Source organism: Zonotrichia albicollis, chromosome 9, assembly GCF_047830755.1.
Source record: "Zonotrichia albicollis isolate bZonAlb1 chromosome 9, bZonAlb1.hap1, whole genome shotgun sequence".
Lineage (NCBI taxonomy): Eukaryota > Metazoa > Chordata > Aves > Passeriformes > Passerellidae > Zonotrichia > Zonotrichia albicollis.
In genome coordinates, this window is record NC_133827.1 from 32,880,522 (window position 1) to 32,904,639 (window position 24,118).

General features: G+C 38.9%; 1 protein-coding gene across 3 annotated transcripts in view; it reads left to right on the plus strand.

The window, feature by feature from the left end:
* ARMC9 (armadillo repeat containing 9) overlaps nt 1–24,118 on the plus strand; it is a 57,346-nt gene that overhangs the window by 22,224 nt on the left and 11,004 nt on the right. For all 3 annotated transcript variants that reach the window (XM_074547278.1, XM_074547276.1, XM_074547277.1), the window contains 13 exons: nt 1,463–1,497; nt 2,640–2,751; nt 3,647–3,739; nt 4,902–4,992; nt 5,899–6,022; nt 7,535–7,674; nt 8,452–8,528; nt 9,415–9,489; nt 10,544–10,634; nt 11,941–11,999; nt 16,609–16,713; nt 17,816–17,931; nt 22,211–22,335. In XM_074547278.1, coding sequence (XP_074403379.1) covers nt 1,463–1,497; nt 2,640–2,751; nt 3,647–3,739; nt 4,902–4,992; nt 5,899–6,022; nt 7,535–7,674; nt 8,452–8,528; nt 9,415–9,489; nt 10,544–10,634; nt 11,941–11,999; nt 16,609–16,713; nt 17,816–17,931; nt 22,211–22,335 — 1,243 coding nt within the window. The remainder of the gene's footprint in view (nt 1–1,462; nt 1,498–2,639; nt 2,752–3,646; nt 3,740–4,901; nt 4,993–5,898; nt 6,023–7,534; nt 7,675–8,451; nt 8,529–9,414; nt 9,490–10,543; nt 10,635–11,940; nt 12,000–16,608; nt 16,714–17,815; nt 17,932–22,210; nt 22,336–24,118) is intronic.

Below are 24,118 nucleotides of genomic sequence, written 5' to 3' on the forward strand. Positions count from 1 at the left end.
TTCCATTTCCCCTAATGGACAAAGAAGAAAGGTGCTGACAGAGGCAACAAAAGTGATTTGTGATTTCTTTGCACATGCAGCTACAAGGTTTTAGGTTTTGACTGGGAAAACAGTTTTGTTCAAATAAAATTAACTCTTTATACAAACTGAAAATGCTAAGGAAAATGAATGAGGGCAAAACAGTCTATAGGCAGATATGATACTTAGAAAGAATTTTGTATTGTGTAAGATAAACTATGATGTGAGAACTGCTGGTCCAGACAGTTTACTTTTGAGGTGTATGACCTGTTTATTGTGTATAAGCCATTCATTGACATAATATAAAATGCCTTCCACTGTGCACATAAGCTTATTTCACATCTAATAGAGCAGTTCCTTGTATTACAAGGATACCCACAAAGTTGTTTTCAGGAATATGTCAGCTGGTGTAATTCAATATTCTCTATGGTATTTCATGCTTTTTGTCTCCTAAATCCCAGTTTTAAATCTGACAATAGACATTGATTATATAGTTCCCATTGAAAGAGGCTCAGTTAGGAGACAAGACCAGTTTTACAGGCATAAGTGGTAATGAGAGATTTTTAGCAGAGAGATCAGCACAAAGAAATGGCATTGAATATTGTGCAAATACAGCATGTAGTTGACATCAGAATGCATGACATGAAGCATTCTTATGCCAGAATTGCTGCTTCTTTGCTTACCTACAATTAAATCTAGCAAAAAATGCTCACTGACACAGACAACTTTCATTTGGAACTTTTGTGTGGTGTTGGTGTTCCTTGTTGCACAGTGGTACTGCACTGGCACTGTGTCACCCTGCATCAGAGCAGAAATATCCAGGATTTAATTACAATATCTTAGGCAGAACCACTAAGAAATGGCACACTATTTCATATTGGTTTTATCCATACCAGAATACATAATCCTGTCTTTACATATTAATAATTATATATAGGGATATATTTTGGTAGCAGCAGGCACTTGATAACATTAGTGTTGGAGCAAAGAATTACAATAAATTTATATGCAGGAACGCATGCTGGGTCTCCAATGAAATATTATTGCAATTTTAAAGAGATGAAAATTCATGAAGTCGGTGAATGTGCTTAGCAAGTTCTTCATCTTCCTCAGTGGGCTCAGATAGTAGTTTCTATTCATTTATTATTATTATTTGTTAAAATTTGTTTTCAAGCATAGGTAATTTTTGGACTATGTGGGTGAGGATAATATAGCCAAATCATAACAAAAGAGATTTTGACCTGTAAAACACTTGAGGGAAAAGAAAGATAAACACTGAAATGCTCTTTCTTCAGCTGCGTTTCTGGTTTACAGCACAGGTTTTTATAGGAAAAGAACTGCAGAATCTTAGTGAAAGAATTCACTTTGGACCTCATTAATAACATTATGTGAAATTTGGACTTACATGCCGCAATTTCCTTTTTTCTTTCTTTTTCTGATTCAGGCTTCCACACTGTTAAGAGCATCTTTATCCTCTATGTAAGTATTGGTTGCTGAGCTCCATTTCTGTCTGTAGAGAAGGGTTTGTAAACTGAAGTACACATTGCCAGTTGTCCTCAAGTGGGACTTCTCCTCTGTGCTGCCTCTGACCTCAGTGAACATTGATGCAAATGTTGTGTGACCTGTGTTCTTCTGCTGAGCAGCTTCAGTAATGTTCTACTTTCAGCAGAATGTTGTTAATCCAGTAAATCTGCCATTGCACACATGTGAGGTTGTTGCTGTATTTTTAGTGTTTCCACATATTTCAGTCCTATTGTTGTAATTGTTTTGATTCTCACAAATCCAGGAAAAGGGGGAATCACTAATATGGATTTTTGGGTGCCTTAACTTAAATTTTTTTGTGTCTGACTTAATAAATTTTGTCCTGTAATACTGAATAGAAATGGTATATTCAAGGTGAAGTTCTATTAAATTTTTGAGACACTTTTTATCCTGTTGTTTACAAGATAATGGGCAATTATGCATAGCACATAAAATTTGTTTTTAAAAGGGGTAGGATGGGAAGATACTAAAACATTTTAGTGGATTATGTTTAAATATTAAGATTGAAACACTGACTGGAAGCAGTTTTCTTAAGAGAAACTTCTATTGCAGTGTTAAATATCAAAATAGCAAGATAGTATTGATGCATAGAAAGTAGTCCAGTATTAAGTCTCATGTTAATTCAGCATACTCCAGGCTATAAAAACCCACTCAGCCCACACCACCTCTGCCTTGGAGAAGACATTTCTGTGTGCATAAGGGCTTGGAGGTGGAGATGGAGCTGCAGCTTTTTACTGCATCTGTTTCTGACTGTTCTCATGCCCTTGTGGCCCAGTAGAGAAGGGAAAAAAGGATGTTACTGTACTGTTTTGTAAAAATCTCAGATCATCAGCTGTCTTCTTGTCAGTTTACTGTCTGCAAGTTGTAATGGTAAGCAAGCTGCATGCATAAGTAAGAAATAACCCCAAATTTAACATATGTGTTGTTCTAACATTATAATGGTAACAAAAGTAATAAAAGTGTGAAAATGTGGAAGTTCTTTTCCTGAAGCAGACTTCCTGTTTTGGCTCTTCTCACCTCAGTAACATCAGCTGCACTGAATGAGGAGAGAGAGTTTTGATGAATGTCTTTTCCTTTAGCAAGGTGCAGGATGTGCCATTGCTGCCCTCTCTGGATTATGAGAAGCTGAAGAAAGATTTGATTACAGGCAGTGATCGTCTCAAGGCCCTCCTACTGCAGGCTCTGCGCTGGGTAAGGACAGGGGGCATCCAAACTAAGATCCCTTTTGCAAACAAGATGCTTGTTCTGGTGATGAGTTCAACATGACAGGCAAATTCCTGTTGATGAAGCTTCCTAAGGCTGTTGAGATTATGAAGGCAGCCCAGGCAGTTTTATTTGTAGTGTAGCAGTGTCCTTCTCATCTGAGGAGAGACAGATTTCTCACACAAGGATTTCCCAGATTTCTGGGATATTCAGTGGAAATAATTTCTGATGTGCTTTCAAATAAATTGTTGTTTCAGGCAGTTCCCTTTTCCATATATCATTTTGGTTTATATTTATATAAATACTGCTGTATCCAAGACATACCTGACTCTAATCACCAGCTTTCCTTTATAATCAATATTTTAGAGAAACCTAGCTTTTGGTTGACTTGTGTCATGTAATGACATTTAAGAAAAATTGCAGGTGACAACAGGAAGTTACATTTTCCTGCTGAAAAGGAAGCTGATGTCTTCAAAGTGACAGTCATGAAAGTTGATAATAGTGGAATTCTGATCAAGTTTCACTGTCCGTTTTCACATAAAAACAATCTGTTTTAACCAAAAGTACCTCTTGCCCAGTGCTCTATCACATCTGTAACTATTAGAGGGGCTTTTTAACTTTATGGGAAGTAGTTCTGTGTCCTTCCTGTATGGACAGTCATGACAGCTCCCAAGTAATAATTTTGTACTGGATCACAGAGCTGAGGTCAGGTCAGTTCATTTCTTCTCTTTCCCTTAGGTCACTGAGGTTGAATTACTGCTCCTCATGAAAGAGGTTCTCAGCTATAGGGTATCAACACCTTTAAAATCTCCAGGGGTCATCAATCCATAATTTTGGCTTTTTATGTTCTTTACTTGTTTACTTATGTTGTTATTTGTTTTAGCGCTTGACAACATCATATCCTGGAGAACAGAGAGACACTATCATGCAAGCCTACATCAGTAATGACCTCCTGGACTGCCACAGCAACTGTCAGGTCAGCTGAAACTGAGTTGTCAGTTGTCCAACTTCTGTGTGATATTGCTCACTTGTGTATATGAAGTGCTAATCATAAAATTTTATTGTTCTCTGGAAGAGGAGAAGGAAAAAAAGGTAGTAGTGCCAAAATTGGGTGACACATTTAGCTCCCTGTGCTTTACTTCTGTGAGTTGAACCGAAGCCTGAGGCCCTCTAAGTCTTGCTTATCAGATGCTGTGCCTCTTTTTGAGTGATTGTGTATTGTTAAATAATACACTCAATTCATTTCACTGATCAAAGATAAGAACTAAATTAGGACTTCAGTCCCAGTGCCGCCATGGAATGTGTCATTGTGCATCTGCAGTGATCAACTGTGTTTCTGTGAATTTGAGGTGGATTGACACCTTTCTTTAGAAAGGGGAATTCTGGTGTGTTGATTTTGGCAAGTTGTTTCAGTCCCTGATAAGCCGGTGCTAAGAAAAGCACAACTTTTTTCATTGGTTTTAGTGGCCTCTGTGGATAATTGAGTTTCCTTGGGGTTTGAGGCACTGACCCTGCTTGGTTTATTGTGACTTTATTGTCTTTGCAACAGTCTCTTGTACCACTAGGAAATGTAAAGGATTATTAAATCAACCATCAGTTTTTCCTCCCTCTGAATTTCTGTAAGAGGGAAGTTATACATAAAGCCTGAAATAAAACAGATAAGAAATAATTTCAATGTGGTGATTTTGGTAAGTTACTGAGCTGCTTGCCACACTCTTCATTGTCAAAGAAAAGCATTCCTGTTCAGGTAATGCTACTGCACTTAAGTTTATCAACAAAGCTAAGTTGTTTGGTTTGTGGGATTTTTTTTTTTTGTCACTGACTGAATATTAATTTTAGGTACCAGCTTTAACTGGACTGTGTTGGCTCAATATGACTTCCACTCTACACCATAAAGTTTAATGGTGTTTTAACAGACTCAGATGAGAAGCTGTAATTTGCCTATGTTCATTTTCTATCTCTCCTTCAGCCCCCTGCCAATAAAAAAATAAATTGTACATCATATTGACAAATCAGTATGCATTCAAAGGGTTTGTTTTTTTCCTGTGTAAGTTTAATGAAGCTTTTAAAACTTTATAGAAGACAAACTTTTGTGTTTTCCTTCTTTGCCATTTATTAACATCTGCTTTCTTTTTCAGAGAAGTGTCCTCCAATTATTATATTCTAAAAGTGAGGTAGTCAGACAGTATATGGCAAGGCTCATCAATGCTTTTGCTTCACTGATAGAAGGTAAATTATTCACTGCAAAAAAATAAGATAATATTTTCATATAATGCTTTCTTATTGGTGCTTTACAAGTTCATGTCAGTTCATGTGGTAATTAGAGCCTTATTTGCACCCTTTTTCTAGTGATTCACTATCTTTTGTAGCATGCATTCAAAACAGCTTTTCAGTATCTGGAATGTTTTCATTTTGACACTGTATATTCAGTATTTCTGACTTGTTTTGATGATTTGTGATCTGTGTGGGAACTTACTCAGATACTGCCTTTAATATAGTCTTCAGTTTCTCCATGAGGGTTAAAGAGAAAAATCCCCATTAATCAGGGGATTTTTTTTCCATTAATTTTCCCCCATTAATTAGGTTTCCTGTGGGCAGACCTGCTACCAGGTTGTGCAATAGTAACTACTGTGGCTCCTGCATTTTCTTGGTCCTCACCTGAATAAATCTTTGTGCATCACTGCTAACAATCCAGCTGCATATATATCCAGCTTTGTATGTCTGACTGTCCCAAATTAGCTCTTGGTTTACTGCTATTTTTTGGAGCTAAGTATTGCTAGGTGCTGAAATCTCATTTGAAGTCAGTAGCAGGAGGGCACCTGACTTTCCCAAGCTCTTTGGACATTTCTGTTCTTTTTCTTGATTGCACAAAACTGCTAGATCAGAAAGCATATACTGAAAGTGGGTTCTGTGTGGTATTGATTTTCAATTGTGGACCTCTAATACCCCAAGTGTCTGGATTGAATGCAAGTGGTCTGCTACACAACTTTGTGCAGGTTTGTTTGGATCTTGGCACAAGTTTGTGGCTTGTCAAGAGGACACTGAGGTCAATCCTGCTTACTTTTCCAAAGAGAGGGAGGTTTTCTGTCATAGCTGCTATCTCAGCATCTGTTCTTTCATCACTTTTTGCACCAGGTCGTGCCTACCTTTCTCAGAACCCAACCTTGCTGCAAATGCTGGAGGACAGACTGAAAGCTGAAGACAAGGATTCCCTTACATGGGAGAATGTTCTGGGGGCTCTGCAGAAATTCAGCCTCAGGTGATGAAAGCACAGCGTGTGGTGGTGACAGCAGGGGAGGAAATGCAGGCTAGTTAGGCTCTGTTCAGGGAGGAAAGAAGAGCACCTGATTTTCCCATAACAATCATCAGAACCTCTGATGGCTGGTGAAAGCAATGTCACTTATTATGGAGGAGAATTTGGTTTTGCTGACTGAATTAACCTGACTCCCTACCAGCTGTCAAGGCCCAAGTAAATATGCATCTCCTGCCACAGCCTTGTGTGCTTTGTATGTGTTCCTTAACTGAAGAAAGTGAAAATCTTAATGTAGAAAGCTCTGACAATTGTACACGGAAAAAAGAGTTGTGTTACATTCCAAAGCATAAGGTTTTCATTATCCTTTCTGCAAACATTTTTCAGGGATTTCATCTTTATCCTGTTGACCCCCTTTCCTGGAGCTGTCTATGCACAGGCTGTCTTGTTTCTTACTTTTATATTAGCAGTCTGACTCAAGTGCCCACCACAAAAGAAATACACAAAAGCAGTAAAGGGCATGCTCTAGTTATCAAATAAGTATGATCTTAGGAGTTCTGTTTTCACAGCAGGCAGGAAGAATACTGAAAATGTGAAAGTTTTTTATTTTCTAAAAAGTAACAATCTTATAGAAGATTAATCCCAGATACTTGACATAAGGGAAACTTTTTAATATGTGGTCACATGCTCCCTTGTTTTGCTTAGTCCATGCCACAGACCTGCTGCAATATCCACCACTAAGAAACATATGAACTTTCAGAACCAAAGCCAGGAAAGCACCTGCTTTGATCTTTGCAATTTAAATATAATGCCTCTTGGAAATAATGTTATGAAAAATTCTGTTCTTCAGTAACACTTTTCTACCAGTACATACTTCTTTTTTTGTATTGTAAGGTGTAGAATTTTTATTGTAGACCATGGTTGGCCACCTGGCATTTTATTCACTATAGTCTTTGAGGGCAACTACAAGTTGAGTTAAAAGAGCATGAGATTTAAGAATCTCTAGAGAAAAGTGCAAATAGATTCAAGCAAAAAACATCATTTGTCAAACTGGCAGTACAAAAGTGCTGCAGTGCTATGGCTACCTGTGACAGAAGAAGTAATTAATTTGTTTTATGGATCTGTTGTGTGTAACTGCCTTTTTAAACCAATTAAAAAAGACAATTGAAAATACCATTTTAGCTGGAGTATGAAGCCCTAGAAAACAATGAAGAAATTTACCTCAGCAGTTCACAGGTTTAAAAAGAACAAAATAAAACAAAAGACAAAACCTCCCAATCTATCCAACAATGTTTTAGTCCTATAACCATATGGGAATCTCCACCTTCAATTTCTTCAGGCTTTGTTAATTACTTGGTTTAGTGATTCTGCCAAAACAGGTAGTTTAGGGATTTTCTTTTTTTTTTGGACAGGCTATTGTATTTTTAATGTGCTTGTACTGGCTATAAATGTATATGAAAGCTATTTATGTTGGGATCTGACATTTGTGATTTGTGATCTGTTTTTGTTTTTTAATCCTAGGCGCACACTGCAGTCAGCAATGATCCAGGATGGGCTCATTTTCTGGCTGGTTGATGTTCTAATAGACCCAGATTGCCTGTCTGATTACAACCTGGAGTATTGTGCTGCCTTGCTCATGAATCTTTGTCTGAGGAGTGCAGGTGTCTTACATTTTGAATTACAACCTTATTCCAAGAAATAGATAAAGAAGATTGTGAATCTTTTTCTCCTGTTTTACCAGGATTCTTTCAAGTGGCTACAAACAGCAGCAGGAACAACAGCCAGAGATATTTGAGTGTTATAACCAATGCTTTTGAGCAAATCTCCTTTCCCAAGAATTCCAGCTATGGGAATTCTAAAGAATTAAGCAACGGCACCCTTTAAGATTTGATTATTTTTTTATATTAGCATGTGAAGGCTGCCATTGCTACATTCAGACCCACTTTTCAAAGGACACTTTGTGTCCACTTACAGATTCTGTGTTAGAGATTTCTTTGTAAACAGACAGAACTGGGTTGAGGAGTAAGAGTGAGGAGCTTAACCTTCACCTTGCTTTCACTTCTACAAGGCAGAAATTCCCCCCAAGAAAATAAGATCCTCTCTGTGTCCAAGAGACTTAAAAAGAGCATAAATTAAATTTCCTTTTGAAAAGGAAAGTAAGGTAAGGGTGAAAAATCATCTGCTTCTTGTAAGCAAAAAAATGCCTTTGGTAAATTTTTAAATCCCCTTTGTGTTGCATCCTGTCCAAGACTACAACTGCATAAATCCAGAGTAATTTCAGTGATTTGAACTCAGTTATGCTGAACAGCATTTGTCAGGAACAAGAAACAATATTGCTCTGTGCAAACTATATTCAATACTGATTCTAAAAAGTAAGAAAGAAACTTGCTCTGATCTGTTCTGTTTTTCAAGCATATTTATGTGTTCTGCCTTTGCAGGGAAGAAAATATGTGCAAGTATCCCAAACGCCATGCTCAGAGTTCTTTCTGGTCTTCTTGACCATGAAAATCCTAAGGTATTTGTACATCCAACTTTGGGTTAATGAAAAGGTGGAAAGAAAAATTTAAAAAAGAAGAAAGGAAAAAATGTAAAAAGTAAATGGGTTTTGTTTCCTTTATTAGATCCTTGTAAATTAAGTTGCATGAATTTTGCCTAAAATTCACAAATGCATATATTTTATTTTGGTGAGCAGAGATCTTTCTAGACAGAAGCATGTCTTGCTTTAACAAACATTGGCAGCTAAGAATGGCAGCTTTGGATGCAGTTACCATGCAGTCCATGTGCCTTGATTGCAGTTTCTGATGCTGCTTAAATGTCATGCACCAATTCATCTCAAGCCTGACTGTTCATGAGATGAACAATGTGTGATGCAAAACATCAGGTGCAGGGGAACACATTTGCTGTGGTTTTAAGGAATGCTGTAAGAAAGTAGAAGACTTGTGACATTCATGAAGCTGCTTTGGCTTTATCATCCTGCCTGAGGCTACAATGCTTGAAGTCTGTCTTGAGTTCATGCTGGCAGAGACTTTTCCCTGTTCTTTGTCCTGTTTTTTGTACTGCTATTAGTGTTTGTCAGAAATTAACCTTTTTTCTGCTTGTCTCTCTTTTTCTTATTTTTTTTCTTTCTTATGGCTAGGTCAATTTGCAAGAATACATTATCAGAAGCAAGGGGGCTGTTTGGGAAATTGGCATGCAGCACACTGGTTTAGATCATCCATATCACAGTATATTTGCATCCTAAAAGTTCTCTGCTTCCCATGTGGGAATCTTTGCAAGTCCAGTCTAGTCTGGTTAAACTCTTTGAAGTATAGTAATTTTATACTTTCGGTTTTATATTTTGATAGTCAACTAGGAGGAATGGAAGAGTTTTTCTTCATGGTATTACTATTTCTTCCTCTTAGGTCCAGTCATATGTGAATGGAGTACTGTACAGTATTCTGGCCATCCCTTCTGTCCGAGAAGAAGCCAGAGAAATGGTAAGAAGTGCTGCTTTGCAGAGCATGGAAATCAACATCTCTGCCAGAGACGGCCCAGACAGGGACCTGCTGAGCAGGGCACAGCAGGGCTGTGAGGTGGGAGCATTTTGAGAAGGGAACCCACAAGAGGCCCTTCCCCTTTGATCCTCAGGGAAGTATGAATTATTTCTCAGACACTTCTGCCATATTTCCAGGTCTTTTTCCCAGGAGTGGAGCCCAGTAGAGTGAAGGATTCAGTCTGAATTATAAATTAAAGGTGTTCTTTTAGAATTGTGTGTCCTACTAGCATTTTGTAGACTCCTTGTGGTCCCAGGATATGCTTTCATCTCACCTGCTACTTCTTCCCCTTATTCTGCACCAGTGAGTAGCCACTAAAAGGACTTCTTGCTGCTTTTCCTTCTGCCTGTTGTAGACATGGTTATCTGGGGAAGGAGCAGGAGGAAGGTTTCAGAACTAGGAACTGATTTCCTGTGAAAGTTAGTCTAATGGTAATGACTGTGTTTCAACTTCTGTGTTTGAGGAAGCTGTTCCTGGGATAGCAGCATGTCTTTGTAGCTTAAGAACTAACCCAGAGAGTTATGGAGACATAATTGTTGTCAGATGTTCTATCTCACAGAGGATTGGAAGTGATCATAAATGCATAAAGACACAACATCAAGGCTATAAGGAGCCATAAACAGAGAGACCAAGTTTAAAGTCAAAGCTGGTTCTGTTTTCTGCTTCCTTTCTCTGAACCTTGCACTGTTGTCTCTGTGGATGTAAATTTTACCCTGTTCTGATGACTATTGTGTACTGAATTCAGAAGGCAAAAGCAACAGATCTATTGTAAAAATTTGCTGTTCATCATGGACATGTCTCTGTTTAAGCCTCAAAGCAATCTAGAAAACATATTTTTTTTTTTTTTTGTGCAACACTTGGAGCTGGACACCATGGTTTGCTTTACACTGTCTCTGTCCTCCCTGACCAAAAAAGAAAAAAGATATTTTAGCTAACAGATCTCTGTCACTGTAGTGACATGAAACACTGATCTTCCAATGTTTTCTGCTACATCCAGGGGATGGAAGAAATTCTGCGCTGCTTTATCAAGGAAAGAAATGAAGAGATGGTTCGACAGATGGAATTTGTTATCAAGCAACTCAATTCAGGTCAGAACACAGGCAGCTATCAGAGCTTTAAATCTTTCACAAAAACCATAAAAAAGCTCATGTTTTTACTTGGCATTGGAAACCTCAAAGAATAACAGTAGTGTGATGGTCTGAGAGAGGGTGAATAATGAAAGTCAGGATTTTAAAGTAATGTATTTTAAAATTTCCTTTATGTTCTAGTAATAAAGAAGAAATAAAAGGCTGAGTAAGACACAATTCCAAAGTTTTGGAATCATAAATAAAATTACCTTTGCTATTTTCTTTCATGGCAGTGGTCTGATAGTAATGAGAGACTGCTGCCAACTGCAAAAATGCAGTAGAAATTTGTAAAATAGGATTTAGGGACTAGATCTGTCTCTTACTGTATTGAGGTGTAGCTTTATGAGAAATGGCTTATCCTGAATAGGGAGCAGAGACCATCCTTTTTAGAAAGGATGTTGATGGGTTATCAGAGTGGTAGATGCTGTTAATACAGACTGAGAAGGTGGAATATGAATTCCATTTTCTGTTGCCTGTGGCTGAAAGGAAGACTGAAAAAAGAGAAAACAAATAATGAAAAGGAGATTGGTTGTAGTTGAATCTTTCTATACAGTAAACATAGAACAAGTTGAACTGCTCTGTTTGGCTTTTAGAAAGAGAACAGAGCCTGTCATTTTTTTTTGTTCTTTTACAAGCTAGAACTTTTACTAATTCTGCCTTGTAAAAGAACAAATAAAATATTTAAGTACTGTATTGCCACTATACAATATTTGTTCTTGAACTACTCCTCTTCTACCTGAAAATGGCATTTTTAAGAGCTTTAGTCTGAGTCATTGATGATTCAGATTTCCAGTATAAGCCTGGCCACTCTCTTCCTGAGGAAATAATTTTGTCCAAAACTTACAATGAGTATTCTGCAGGAGTACAAACTTTTTATGTACAAAAGCAGTACAATATTAAAGTACTTTTAGGGAGAAGTAGAGTCTCTTATTCAAAAATATTTGAAAAATAGACAAACTTGCAAGTGCACACACTTGTCATTCAAGTCTTGTCAGTAAATACAGTGAGGTGTCACTGTGGATTTTCTTAGAAAGTAACTATTCCAGAGTGTTTCTGTTTCTGCCATTTTCCAAAATATGAATTGAATTCAGTGATTTCTAGTAGAATGCCTATAGGATCAAATTATTACAATACCTGTCCTGAAAAAGACATGTCTGTATGAGAAGCAGGTTAAATCTTGCTCCTGTAAAACTGAGGAAATAATGAGATTCTGTCAAGGTGTACATGTGCAACTTAACTGACACCACTTTGTTTTGCTTCTTTCTAGAAGAACCATTCAATGACAATATTGTGTCTGATGATGATGATGAAGAGGAGTATGAGGAAGTAAGTAAAGGCTTTCGGGCACCTTTTAGAAAAATCCTTAACCTTCTAGAAAGAAAATATTTGTGTCAATAAACCAGACATTGTTTTCTGGTTTTGCTTTTGGTTTTTACGTTTGCTTAATTATTCTTGCATTAACAAGAAAATTGGATCTCTTTCCATTACCTTTTTTTCATTTGAAGTCCTACCCTTTTATTTTAGTAACTCACCACCTCTGTGATAATTAAAGGATTGACTGGACATAAGTGAAGAGATGAGGAGTTACTGTAGCAGTAGGAATCTTGCTTTCAAGCAGACCTATTGGATGCAGTTAAAAAAAAAGTATATTACCAGAACAGTTTATAAACAGGTTATCACTTTTTCTTAAGGTATCATTATCTATTCAGGGTGTGACTTTATTTATTGTTTAAAAACTATGAAATGTATTTAGTAAATTGCTGGAATGTAAGAAAGGGAAATGGTTATTACAAATAAGAAATAAGTCCCATGAGAAAATAAAATAAAATAAGCATGAGAAACTATTTAATAGTAAATCTAAGCTGATTAGCTTTGTATTTCCTTCTCTGCTAATAAATGCATTCTACACCAGTATTTCAATATCTTTTAAGAAGCTGTCTTCATAGAGCCATGGGTGTAGACAACACAACATACTGGATCACCTAAATTAAAGCAAGATGTAAATCTTGTGAGGGAAATGTTATACCCAGTTTTCACTTGTGGTGTTGCCATTTCTGCATTGCCATAAGTGCACAGTGGAAGCTTGAAAATACAGTGTCAGCAGTTATGTGGGAGTTTTATCTTGAGGAAATCTACCCCTCTGCATTTTTATTTTATTCAGAAGCCTTGCTTGAGAAATTTAAAAGAACAGCTATAGTAGATGTCCTGGAAACAGTATTTGTGCATGCTTAGGTGTGTGTATGTGTGCAAATAAATACATTCATAGCTATGTTTGGCCCTGAACAAGTCAGTGACATGGAGAGTGAGTGAACTGCAAAATGTTCTTGTGTTAGAAGTGTTACTGCAGAACAGATTCACTGAAAACCATGCTTTTAGACTAAATGAAAGTTTTTTGTCCTGAACCAATGGAGAATAAGACAGATAAAATGTAGTTGTGTCCACATTCTAGTAGCTCGTTGCACATTAATGAGAATGACAGTGACTGAGGAAAACCAAATCTAAAGTTTTTCCTGTTACTGCAGCATGACAGAATGCATTTTCTAGTGCACATTGACCTTTTCCTTTTTTGGGAGCAGATAAAAATGCAAATATCCTGACTGCAACAGGTGTGGTGTGCTCTCAGCTGCTATGGGGTGCAGCATCATGCAGGATGCAGCCTTTGCCTGGCAGTATCCAGGGAAGCCTTGCACTGGTTGCATTATTTATTCATTTTTTGTGTTGTGTTGTGTATACCTTTTGTGTTGTGGCAAAGTAGGTGGTAAACTAATAATCCCTTTCCCTAAAGTTAGAGCTATGTGGAAATTCTAAGTTTAGAGCTAGAAAATAAGTTTTATTTGACAATCAACTCTCCCATTTTTATTCTAAGGGGAGAGTTCTAAGTTAACTCTAAGGGAATACAGTAAGCTTTTCTTTTCTTGTAGGATTAGATTATTGTAAATGTTTCACCTCCTGCAATCCTGAAGTCTGTTTTTTTATAATCTTTCCACTCCTCCAACTGAAAATCAATGCTTGTGGTGCAAGATGGGCTTCCTGGAGATTAATCATTAAAACTTACCTTTGCTTAAAATGCTGCTTAGTTCCTTTTAACTGACGTTTCAAGGCTTTGAGTGGTGTATGGTGAGAATCCAAGGTGATAATACCTTTGCCTGAACTTCAGTATAGTTTTTTAAAGGATACTGTGTTTTGTTGTGAAAACACATGGATAAGGAGCTCCTTCCTGAAAGGTGTGGCACTGAATTGCATGATAATGTTCAACACTTCCATCATGTCACCTGTTCCTGGGAATGAAAGGAAGGTGAATTCTCCTGTTCAGTCCTACCCCCTAAATGAGTTGCTGCTGCTTACAATCCCAGCAAAGGCTCTAGGTCAGATCCTTTTGAAATGTATTTTTGCCACTGGACCATCATGTGATTAAAATGGACTTCTGGCATTTCTTGTTATTTGACTCAAAAAACAACAGCAGGCTTTTGTGTCCAATTCCAGTTTTTCATTAGCTTCGCCATTATATTAAAAAGAAAAGCCAAATTTGAAACTGTTTTTAGTGTAACACATTCTGAATCCTTATTGCTGCTGGGAACTATAATTCTGTTCTGCTACAAGGACATCTGGTTTCTTAGTTCCTCAGTTTAGAAAATATAGTTTACAAATATCATGGCAGTAATGCATAATGTTGCTACTTTGTTAAATAAACAAAGATTTGTTGACTCTCTACCTCAATAATTGGAACTCTTTTGTATTTTAGAATTGCAGTGAGTTATTGTTTTCAATGGTGTTCTGTGATAACATCTGATGTTGTGATCTGGCAACAGAAAGTTTTGGAAAATTTTATCCCAAATCTTGCTTTTATGTAACTTTTAAACCACTACAGACTGAATACATTTCAGTATATGTCCATATATTGCCAATATTGTCAATTTAGTGACATGCTTTCAGACTGCTTAGTGATGTTAGAATTTGTTGCTCAATACCTTTATTTATACCTGTAGAACTCAAGAAACAACAAAAACACTCTCATGCAGCCTTAATTTGGAGGTTTTGCTCCAGCTTTAATTGTTTACAAGAGCGTGCAAATGTTCCCAGTGCTGTTACTATTACCTTTCATGGGGTTTTTTGCTTTTATCTGTGTTTAATTTAGAGTTGATGAATTCTCTCCTGGCTTTGAGCAGATCTTGTGGTAATGACTACTTTCTCCTAAACACTGTGGCTAAAATGCAGTTGAGCCTGTTAGAGGAAAATTCTGGGATTTCTAAGGGCATCATACGTTCAGAAATTTAAAATTCTGTACTGTGTAATGCTGGAGCATATAACCATATAAAAAATGTCTCTGTGTGTACTGTTATTCAGAAATAAATTGGCTTTTGTGTTTGGCTGGTAAGCTTTAAATTAAGTAGTGTAGAGCTTAAGATATACTGGCTCCTGGAGTACATACCCAGCCCTGAGATGTCAACCTTCTGGGGTGTGTTGACACCCACAGTCACAGTGTGTATTTCCTGGTGCTCAACATTCTCTTGACTAGTCTGTTAAATACTAACTTAATTTATCTTCAATATTTGATCTTTGCGTTTGTTTTTTTATTTGACTTGGACCATCTTGAAAAGCTGCTTGTTAAAGTGAATATGTGATATTGTAGCTGTGATTCCAAAGCTTGGTTACAAGCTGGAGCTGTGTGAGGTGCCTGTACAGTGAGGATTTATCAGACACCCTCTGATCCGCTGTCACTCAGCACCTGGCAATAAAATCAGAGAGCTGTCGTGTGAAAATCCACTTCAGCCACAGAGCACATCAAAAGAAAGGGCTTAATCACAGGGCTTCCAGCCATTACCCTAAAGGGCTTGGCTTCCAGCATCTGCTGCAGCCTGTGAGCAGTGGGGAACAGGGCACCAATTGTGTTATTTCAGCAGTGGAGTGATGGCACATGGGCAAAGTCCTTATTTTGTACAAAGAGGCAGAGGACAGGGGGACACTTTCAGGCTCGGTTACCTGGCAGGTTAAATAATGTCAGGGAGCAGGATTGGCTGCATTAACAAACCTTGTAAAAAAAAAAAAAATCCCCCAGACCTATTTATAGAGCTTATCTTTGCAACTTCCCCCCTCCCATAAAAATACACCATATTGTGGACTTTGGAGTGTGGTTTCTTGGTGGGGGGTGGGAGGTGATGGGTTGTTTTTTGCTTGGTACAGATGATTGTTGCCTAGTCTACAAGTGTTTGTCCTTTTGCCATCATCTGTGTTATTTTTCACACATACCCAGCTTGCCAGGTTATGAAGAGCTGATTGTGACTATTTAAAACTGAGTCCCAATCTCACAAAAGTAAAACTACTTTTCATTTTCATTGTGCTCTGGAGTTCACCAGAGTCCAGTGGACATTGTTTTTAGTGGAGTTTATGCCAGACTCTCTACATAACTATGCAATGTACCTTTTTAGAATGATTCCTTTACTTTTTCTCATTTACTGTTTTTGACAGTCATTTACATTTACTGTCACAACAATTTCAAAAGAACATTTTCTTCATCTGGAGTGGGTCTGTCTTAGGATATCGTGTGCAGGACAGAAGAGGATTCTTTCTAGTAGCAAAACACAAGCAAAAATATTGTCTTGTCCTTGTACTACTGGTTTTGGTTTGCTGGAGGAATCCCTCAAACTTCAAAATTTCCTGTCTTTTTTGATGTGTAGAAGCTGCAGAGCTGCCATGAAAGATGAATCACCCATAGCTATTCTAGAAATAGGCCAGAGAGTGAATTCTTGATACTTTTTACTTGAAGTTGGTTACATTTGTGTTTGTGGAATAAAATCAACAGAGGGTTGTTGCCTCCTTATATGATCTTTTTATCCTGAAATACTGATTCCAAGCTTTTTGTACCAGCTTTTGGGGTTTTTTTAAATTACCAGCTTTAAAACTTCCTTGCACACCTGAGTTTCTTGTTGCCTTGCAGGAGGACAATGACATCCTGGAGCCTGATCTGGACAAAGATGAGGTTTTGCTGCCTCAGCTGGGGGAGCTTTCAGGAGAGAAGCTGCTAACAACAGAGTACTTGGGAGTCAGTACCACTCCTTAGAATCTTAAAATAAATTAATTTCCTGGGTTAAGTGTTTCATTTCAGTAGTTTCACCACTTTATTCAGTTTGATGCTTGAAGAGGCAGGTGCTACTTGCAGAGCAGTGTGGATCTTTCACAGTCTGTGTATGAGCTGCTGCTCAGGAGAGTCAGAACCAGTGTGAGAAAGGAGCTACCCTTTCACAGGGGGTGGTCAGGCTGTGGCTTAATAATAAGCTACAGGCAGCCTTAGGGTTCTGGTGCTACACCAGTGACTCTGAGCACACAAAGCAAAGTACTGAGCAGGGTAATAACTGGAACATTCTGCTGGTCTGAAATTATTTTAGAAAAAAGAGAAGTTGAAAAGTCAACTGCTCCTGCAGGCGTTGTGCCGGATCAAGTATTGTCTGCCTTACTTCAAGCAGCAAAAAGCTATTAAGTAAAAAAGCATAGTTTGTATGAATGCCATTTAGTGTGCTGTGACTAATTTGAGATATTCAGAGGGCTGGAGCACCTCTCCTGTGAAAACAGGCTTAGAGAGCGGCGTTATTCAGCCTGGAGAAGAGAAGGCTTTCAGTCCTAAAAAGGTCTACAAGAAAGCTGGAGAGGAGCTTTTTCACAAGAACATGTATTGATAGGACAAGAGGGTATGGCTTTGAACTGAAAGAGGGTAGGTTAGATTATATATAAAGAAAAAATTCTTCCCTGTGAGGATGGTGAGGCTCTGGCAGTGTTTGCCCAGGGAAGCTGTGGCAGCCCCATCCCTGGAAGTGTTTGAGGCCACATTGCATGAGGCTTTGAGCAACCTGATGTAGTGAAAGGTGTCCCATTGCAGGGGGGTTGGAACTGGATGGTGTTTATGAACCTTTCCAACCCAACCCATTCTATTATAAATGTGCACCTTCTGGATCCAAGAGTCCAGAATCCTGGCAATGGAAAAGTGACCTGAGAGAAGATGTTATGAAAGAGCTTTCCAGGAAATTTTATGCAGTGACACCAGAATGCAATTAAGTTTCTGCTGCAATGTTTCTAAAGAATTTTCTCTATGGCTTCAAATACCTGTTTTTCCACTGCATTCTTTTTTTTCTTCATTTCCTGTATATCAGATAATGACTCACACTCCAAAAACTAAGAAGAAGCAATTTGCTGGAGTCCATCAGAGTATAGATGAGCCGCTCCAGAGACCTGTGACACCAGGTTATCACAGACCTGCATATCTAATGTAAGTCCAAACAAATGAGACCAAGTTGGGTTTTTTAAGCTCTTTTAAAAAGCATAACAACAATGAAAAGAAGCCCATAACAATGCCTAATAGCTAAACCTTCTCTATCTAAAAGTGCATTGCCATTGTCATTCATTGTGGATAATTTCAAAAAAAGGAGCAAAACACAGCAGGCAGAGAAAGGTCCACTGGCTGAGGTCACATTCTTAAAATAGTTCAATGAATATATACTGATGAGGTTGATTTGAATTTACATTATATCCCACATGTTCTTGCATCTTCTGTAAAATACTCCATTGGAAAGTTGCACCAAACATCCACAATGCCTGGGATCTTCCGTTTCACAAGCAAAAATGTGTATTTGCTCTGAGCTGGTTTGTTAAAGGACAGATGAAAAAGAAAATGGATAGGATAAAAATCTTGTTATGTTGTGTTTCCCTGCTTTGGAAGAAATACATTTTCCATCAGAAGTGTGTATGGCACTTTGCTCTTGGTGAGATTTGGGTCAGAGTAGAAGGCTTATTGTAAATGGACTAGAGGAATCTTACCATGTAGAGCTCCTTGAATATTCTCTGCTTTCTGTTAGAACAAGTATATCTTAATTTCTGAAATGAGATTTGTCCTGTTCACTGTCCTGACTGAGGAAGTAAAATGCCAATGAGATCCCAAATTTAAATGATTTTTAAACTTTCAGTTGCATAGTTTTGAATTTGATCAAGTCCAGGTAGCTATGATACAGGCATGTTTACTGTGTGGTTTTGGAATTCTGACTTTGGGTCCTTTCTTACAGCGGCCAACTTTTTGCACCATCACAATATCCACAGTTTTTGCAAGACCTCTCCCCATATATATTAAATAGGTGTGTTTGTGTATCAGAAGAAAGCAGCAATTAATTAATATGTTAGTAAAATAGTGATTACCTAATAATTTTCATGCAGTTCTCCAAAAGAACTGCAGGCCTTAAAAATCTAGACTGGTTAATCTATTCCTAAAGATACATATACTGGTTATCTATGCCTAAATATGCATTGCCACTTTACTGTGGGGTTAGTGTTAGAGTTCAAGGTCCCACTTCCCCACTTTTACCCATGGTGGGCTTGGAGACCTGGACTGATTCTGTGGAATTGGCTGTTAGGGCAGTGTTACAGTCCAGTCTTTAAAGTTAGTAGAAATTCCTCTGCCCAAATTAATGTGCTAATGAGCCCATATGCCAAAGTCAATATTGTGCATTTTATTTGATAATAAATATAAGAGAGAGAGGGAGAAGAAGGAAGAAAAAGAAACAGAAAAGAGGTGGGAGTACAGAAAGAGAGTGACAGATTAAAGAAAGTCTCGCCACTCCATGGATCCCAAGGATGTTCTGTTGATCCTCTCCAGCTCTGGTCTTCTTGGTGCTGAGGGGGCCCCAAAAAGCTCGGAATGCAATGGATGAGGACATGGCCAGGCCAGGTGGGAATGCCCAGGTACCTCCCCTGGGGGGACACTTTGACTCAGTCTCTTGCAGCAGCCTCTGTGGCTGTTGCATCACTTTGCCTCACGTGCAGTCCTGTGGTGCAAGGCCTTAGGAATGAGTCTGAGGAATGCTTTGGGGGTCTTGGATGGATTATGACACCCCCTCAGCTGCCTCCCACATCAGTGTCCCGTGGATGTGGCCTGTGGGGTTTTACAGTCTGTGTAAGGGAGGATGGGTGTTCAGTGCCTCTGACCAGAGGCTACACCCAAAACCACCATCCCCCCTCGTTTCAGGGGAGTCTGTGTAAACCTGGCCTCTGTGGGCTGTGGTCTCCCTCACCCCAAACCCAGCCAGGGATGATTCTCTGCTGCATTTGGCTTTGTTGTGAATGCACTCCTTGCTCTCAGCCTTGTTTGCTTCTCCCTAGATCTGAGATGATTGAACATCTCTTTATCTTATCTAGGTGGCTTAACTCACAGTTCAAAGTTCCAGCCAGGCATCTTCTAGCAGGGGGGCTTCTGTGGTTGTAGCTTCTTTAAACTGTTTTTGCTATAGGGCAAAACTCCTTCCTAACAATGTTTAAGGCCTGAACCATTTCAGTCCCTGACAGGCAGCCTTACAGCCTATTTAGAAAGTATATTTTCAGGAATAATTCATCATTATCACTGGAGTGTCTAAGCTTTACATTCTTGCTTTGTAAGTGGAGATAAAACCAAGCTTGTGAAAATGAACACCAAAAAATTGTGTCAAGCCCATGGGAGTGCCTTTTATTTCCCTGTGTCGTGTACTGCACTGCAATTTTTGCATCAGAAATAATCTCTGGAAGTGATTGTTGCCTCTTTTTAGCACCATCTACCCAGGCAGGGTGTTTACTTAAATGTCCCAGGATCCTGGAGTGACTCGAGTCTTGGATTTGGCACAACTTGAATCCTCTCAGTTGTGCAGCTTGTGCCTCTGCAAGTCACTGTTGGATACACATTAAAACCACATTTCTATCATGCTGGTTCTAGTAGCTCTTGGTCTAAGAGAAGTGTTAGTTTGATGGTGTGAAGCTGCCTTTACAGATTGCCTCACTATGCAAACTACAGAGGAGAAATATAAACAGCAGAAATCCAACACTGTGAAAATACGTGAAAATTAATTTCCCTCCTGCTCTGCCCAAATGGTGAAAATACTATGAGTGTTTGATGCTTCCATGTTTTAAACAGGAAACAAGCAGTACCACCCTGAATGAGAAGTTTGTCCTTTGTACCTAACTAATTTGTGTGCAGGAAACTGCAGTGAGTAGATGAAGACATCCTCAAACTACATTTTGCAGCAGAAAGGACAAGCTTTGATGGTTTTTATGCTGTTCTAATTTTAGTACAAATTCATTTACTAAAATAAGGAAATATTCACTTGGAAATTATTGCAGGAGGAGGACAATAAAAACTTAGCTGCCTTAATTTGAAAGCAATATCTGAACTGGATGTATTCTGTAGTTTAAATAATTTAAGTGTCTTGTATCATGTGAAATCTCATGAAAAATGTTAGACACTTTTGCCCTGGATACAGCTTGTCTACCAGGTACAATCCAGGACAGTTCTTCTGAATTATCTGGAGTCTTGTATTCAGCAGAGTGGTTAAACTGCGTTAAAAATTTTTGTAAATGCTGCCATTCAAAATTGAAGTGAATATAACTTGTTTGAAGTTCTTCATGTGAGACTCAATGTAATATATTCCATTTAAAAACATCATGAAAGAGGAAGCAGTTGAGGAGATACTATAACGTGTCTCTTTGAGTTGTTGGTTCATACTTCCAAAAGGGAGGGGGGTGAAGATCTTTAGTGCTGAATAGAAGTATTCACACAGAAAATTAATACAGAATAGCCACTGCACATGAAGCAGCCATTTCATGCTAATTTTTCTATGACTTCCCAGTGCAGACAAGGCTCTAGTTACTTCAGATGAATTGTCATGGGATCCCTGTATGGACAAGCTCTTGCTGTATGGAGCTGAGGGAGTCAGGAAATACTGGAAAGCTGCCATCTTTTTCTTTTTTTCATTTTTCCCTCCTTCTTTAAAGACTCTCTGGCTGAGATCACTCAAGGGGGCCTGAACTACTTAATATTCTGCTAGCTATTTCCTTAGAAACTGATTTAGCTGTGAAATCATTAACTGCCTCCTTGGACTGCATCCTTTTTACTAGAAATGTGGTTTAGTTACCTTAACCTGGGCAGGGAAACCTTCTGTGTCTGCCAACTTCTTTCTTCTTTTCACACACTTTTCACACCGTTTCACTTGTGCTGTGTTTTATGACTTACTAGTAAGCAATTGTGTCCCTGTTCTGTCCTTCAGCTGCTTCAGTTTCCCACTGATCCACTTCACTTGTGAAATCAAGAGTTCTGTTTGTTGCCTACTTTAAGTCAGTGTTGCATATTGCTCTTTAAAGTGAAATCCTTGGAATATTCAGAAGCAAATATTAAATCTTTGAGAAAGCTAAGTATTGAAGATCTCTCAGGCCCATTTCTACAGTCTTTTTCTGTAAGTGTCATGGTGGTATTTTGGGTCTTCAGACTGCAGGGAGTTATGGTTTCCTTTCCTCAGCTCTTTTATTGCAGTAGGAAAAAATGTTAATTTCAAATATGTTTGATGTCAGCTGGTTTGGGGGAGCTACAGTCAAACAGTTTAATTACATCCTTAATACTGGTTTGCAATATGAAATTTAAAATAACTTTAATGTGTACCATGTCATTACAGGCAATTAGAAGAAATTAGAATTTACTCTGATTAAACTTTTTTATATTGTACTTTTTATTTCACCTTGCATTCTCCTTTCTCCTCCAGGCCAGAAAACGGTTCCAGTTCCTGTCACGACAGGGATGAGAAGCTGCAGTCTCCGGCAAGTGGTGCCTCTTCCACTTGTGGTGGGAGACAGTCCAGCATTTCTGACTTCTGCATTTCCCCCTCATGTAAGGATGGCCTGTGGGTGCTGGTCTTAATTGCTGACATCTTCCTTGACTGGGACAGGTGTGGGGGGCCTGGACTGTGTGTTGTAGACTGGGGATTCTCTTAGTGTAGTGTGGAAGTGGCCCTCTGTTTATAGAGCCTGGGTCAGTCTGCAGGGCCTTGGGGCACCCAGCAGGCTCCAGCTCCAGCTGAAGAATGGCCACAGAAGGGAACGTGAGGCCAGCAGACACCAAGGGTGTCACTTACCTCGCTCCATCTTGCTTCCTGTGGGAGTGCCAAGGATCAGACCCAGGGCTTCTGCTGTGTGAAGGATTCTCTGCAGTGTCCCCTGCCCAGGGAAGGCAGTGCACTTCCCAACAGGCAAAGGCCCTGGCTTGATCAAATATCCCTTGTTTGGATCTAAATGAATCACTGTCTGCTGGCACCTGCGGGCTCTGTTGGCTGGATCTCAGTGTTAGAGCTGAAGGCAGCTGCAGTTATCTGCTGAGATTTGCAACGGCATTCAGACCATCCTGGGCTGTGGAGGATGGGCAGCCTGGTGCTGTGTGGCTGCATTGTGGGTAATGCTGCTAAAGATTCTGCCCTTGCAGCTTCAGCTGAAATGAATGCAAACTCAGCTGGGCCTGAGAGCTCGGAAACATGTGATGGAATTTAAAAGGTTATAGCCTTCTGAAATACTCAATTGCTGAACTTCTGATATCCACGAGATCCTGCACCTTTGGATGCTGGAATTTCAACCTTCCTGCAGGGATTCATTAACATTTGCCATTACAGATCTAAGGCAATTTGCTCAGCAGTCATAGATAAAGGATCTTGCAGCATATCCAGGACAGAATTATTAATAAGTTCAGGCAAAGTGTGCCTTTTCTTTTCTGAAAAATATGCTTTGAAGCAGTAAAGGAATAGCATACTTTTTACTCTCTCTTCTATTTTTTTTAAATTTCCTAAAGGAAATGAAAAGGATTCTGAGAAAAGTAACCAAGGTCTTGCAGACAGGAATTCACTTGCGTAATGCCGAGAGCTGATAAATGATCCGTGCTGAAGGAGAGGAGGACAGGAGCAGGAGAAGCTCCTGTCCACGATGGGCTCTTGGGTTCTTGCTGTTGTGCAGCAATGGGAGCTGCTGTTCTCAGCCTCACTGTGCACAGTAACACCTTGAGTATAGCTCAGGGGATTTGGCTGCCCTTGGTCAGCAACTCACACCGGCAAAGGTTGTAAACCAAGTACAAGCATACTGACTTGGCAGTGCTCCTGCAGAGAAGGAAAAAAAGAACATACCTGTGCTTTGTAAAGGAAATTAAGCCAAGTAGTTATCAAGGGTGCTCCTATTTGGTGTTTTAAAGTGGAACTGGATGCAGCTCCTAAGGCATTTTGCAGCCATCCAGAGCCCAAGTGAACAGATTTTGATCTTTTTCCAGTGAGATGGGTGCACTCACCTCTGTCACTTTTGCTGTGCTACTGATGCTGATTGTTTTGTAGAGATTAGTGAAGAGGTTTAAAAGGCAGCCTGAGTCAGTCAGCAAAGCAAATGTTGTTAGTATTTGATGAATATTGATTTAAAGTGTTCATGCTGAAGATATTTCTGCCAGCTTAAATGTTTCATTTTGTCAGAACTTTGCATGTAGCCTCTGTTTAAAACATTCTGTTAGCTGCTTTCAGTCAAAATTATATGCAGGTGGCTACTAATAAGACCACTAGATTATATTATTTTCCTGTAGAAAAATCTCTGAGGTCAGAATATACAACATATTGCTAGTTTTATATGCATTATACATGTAAAAACAC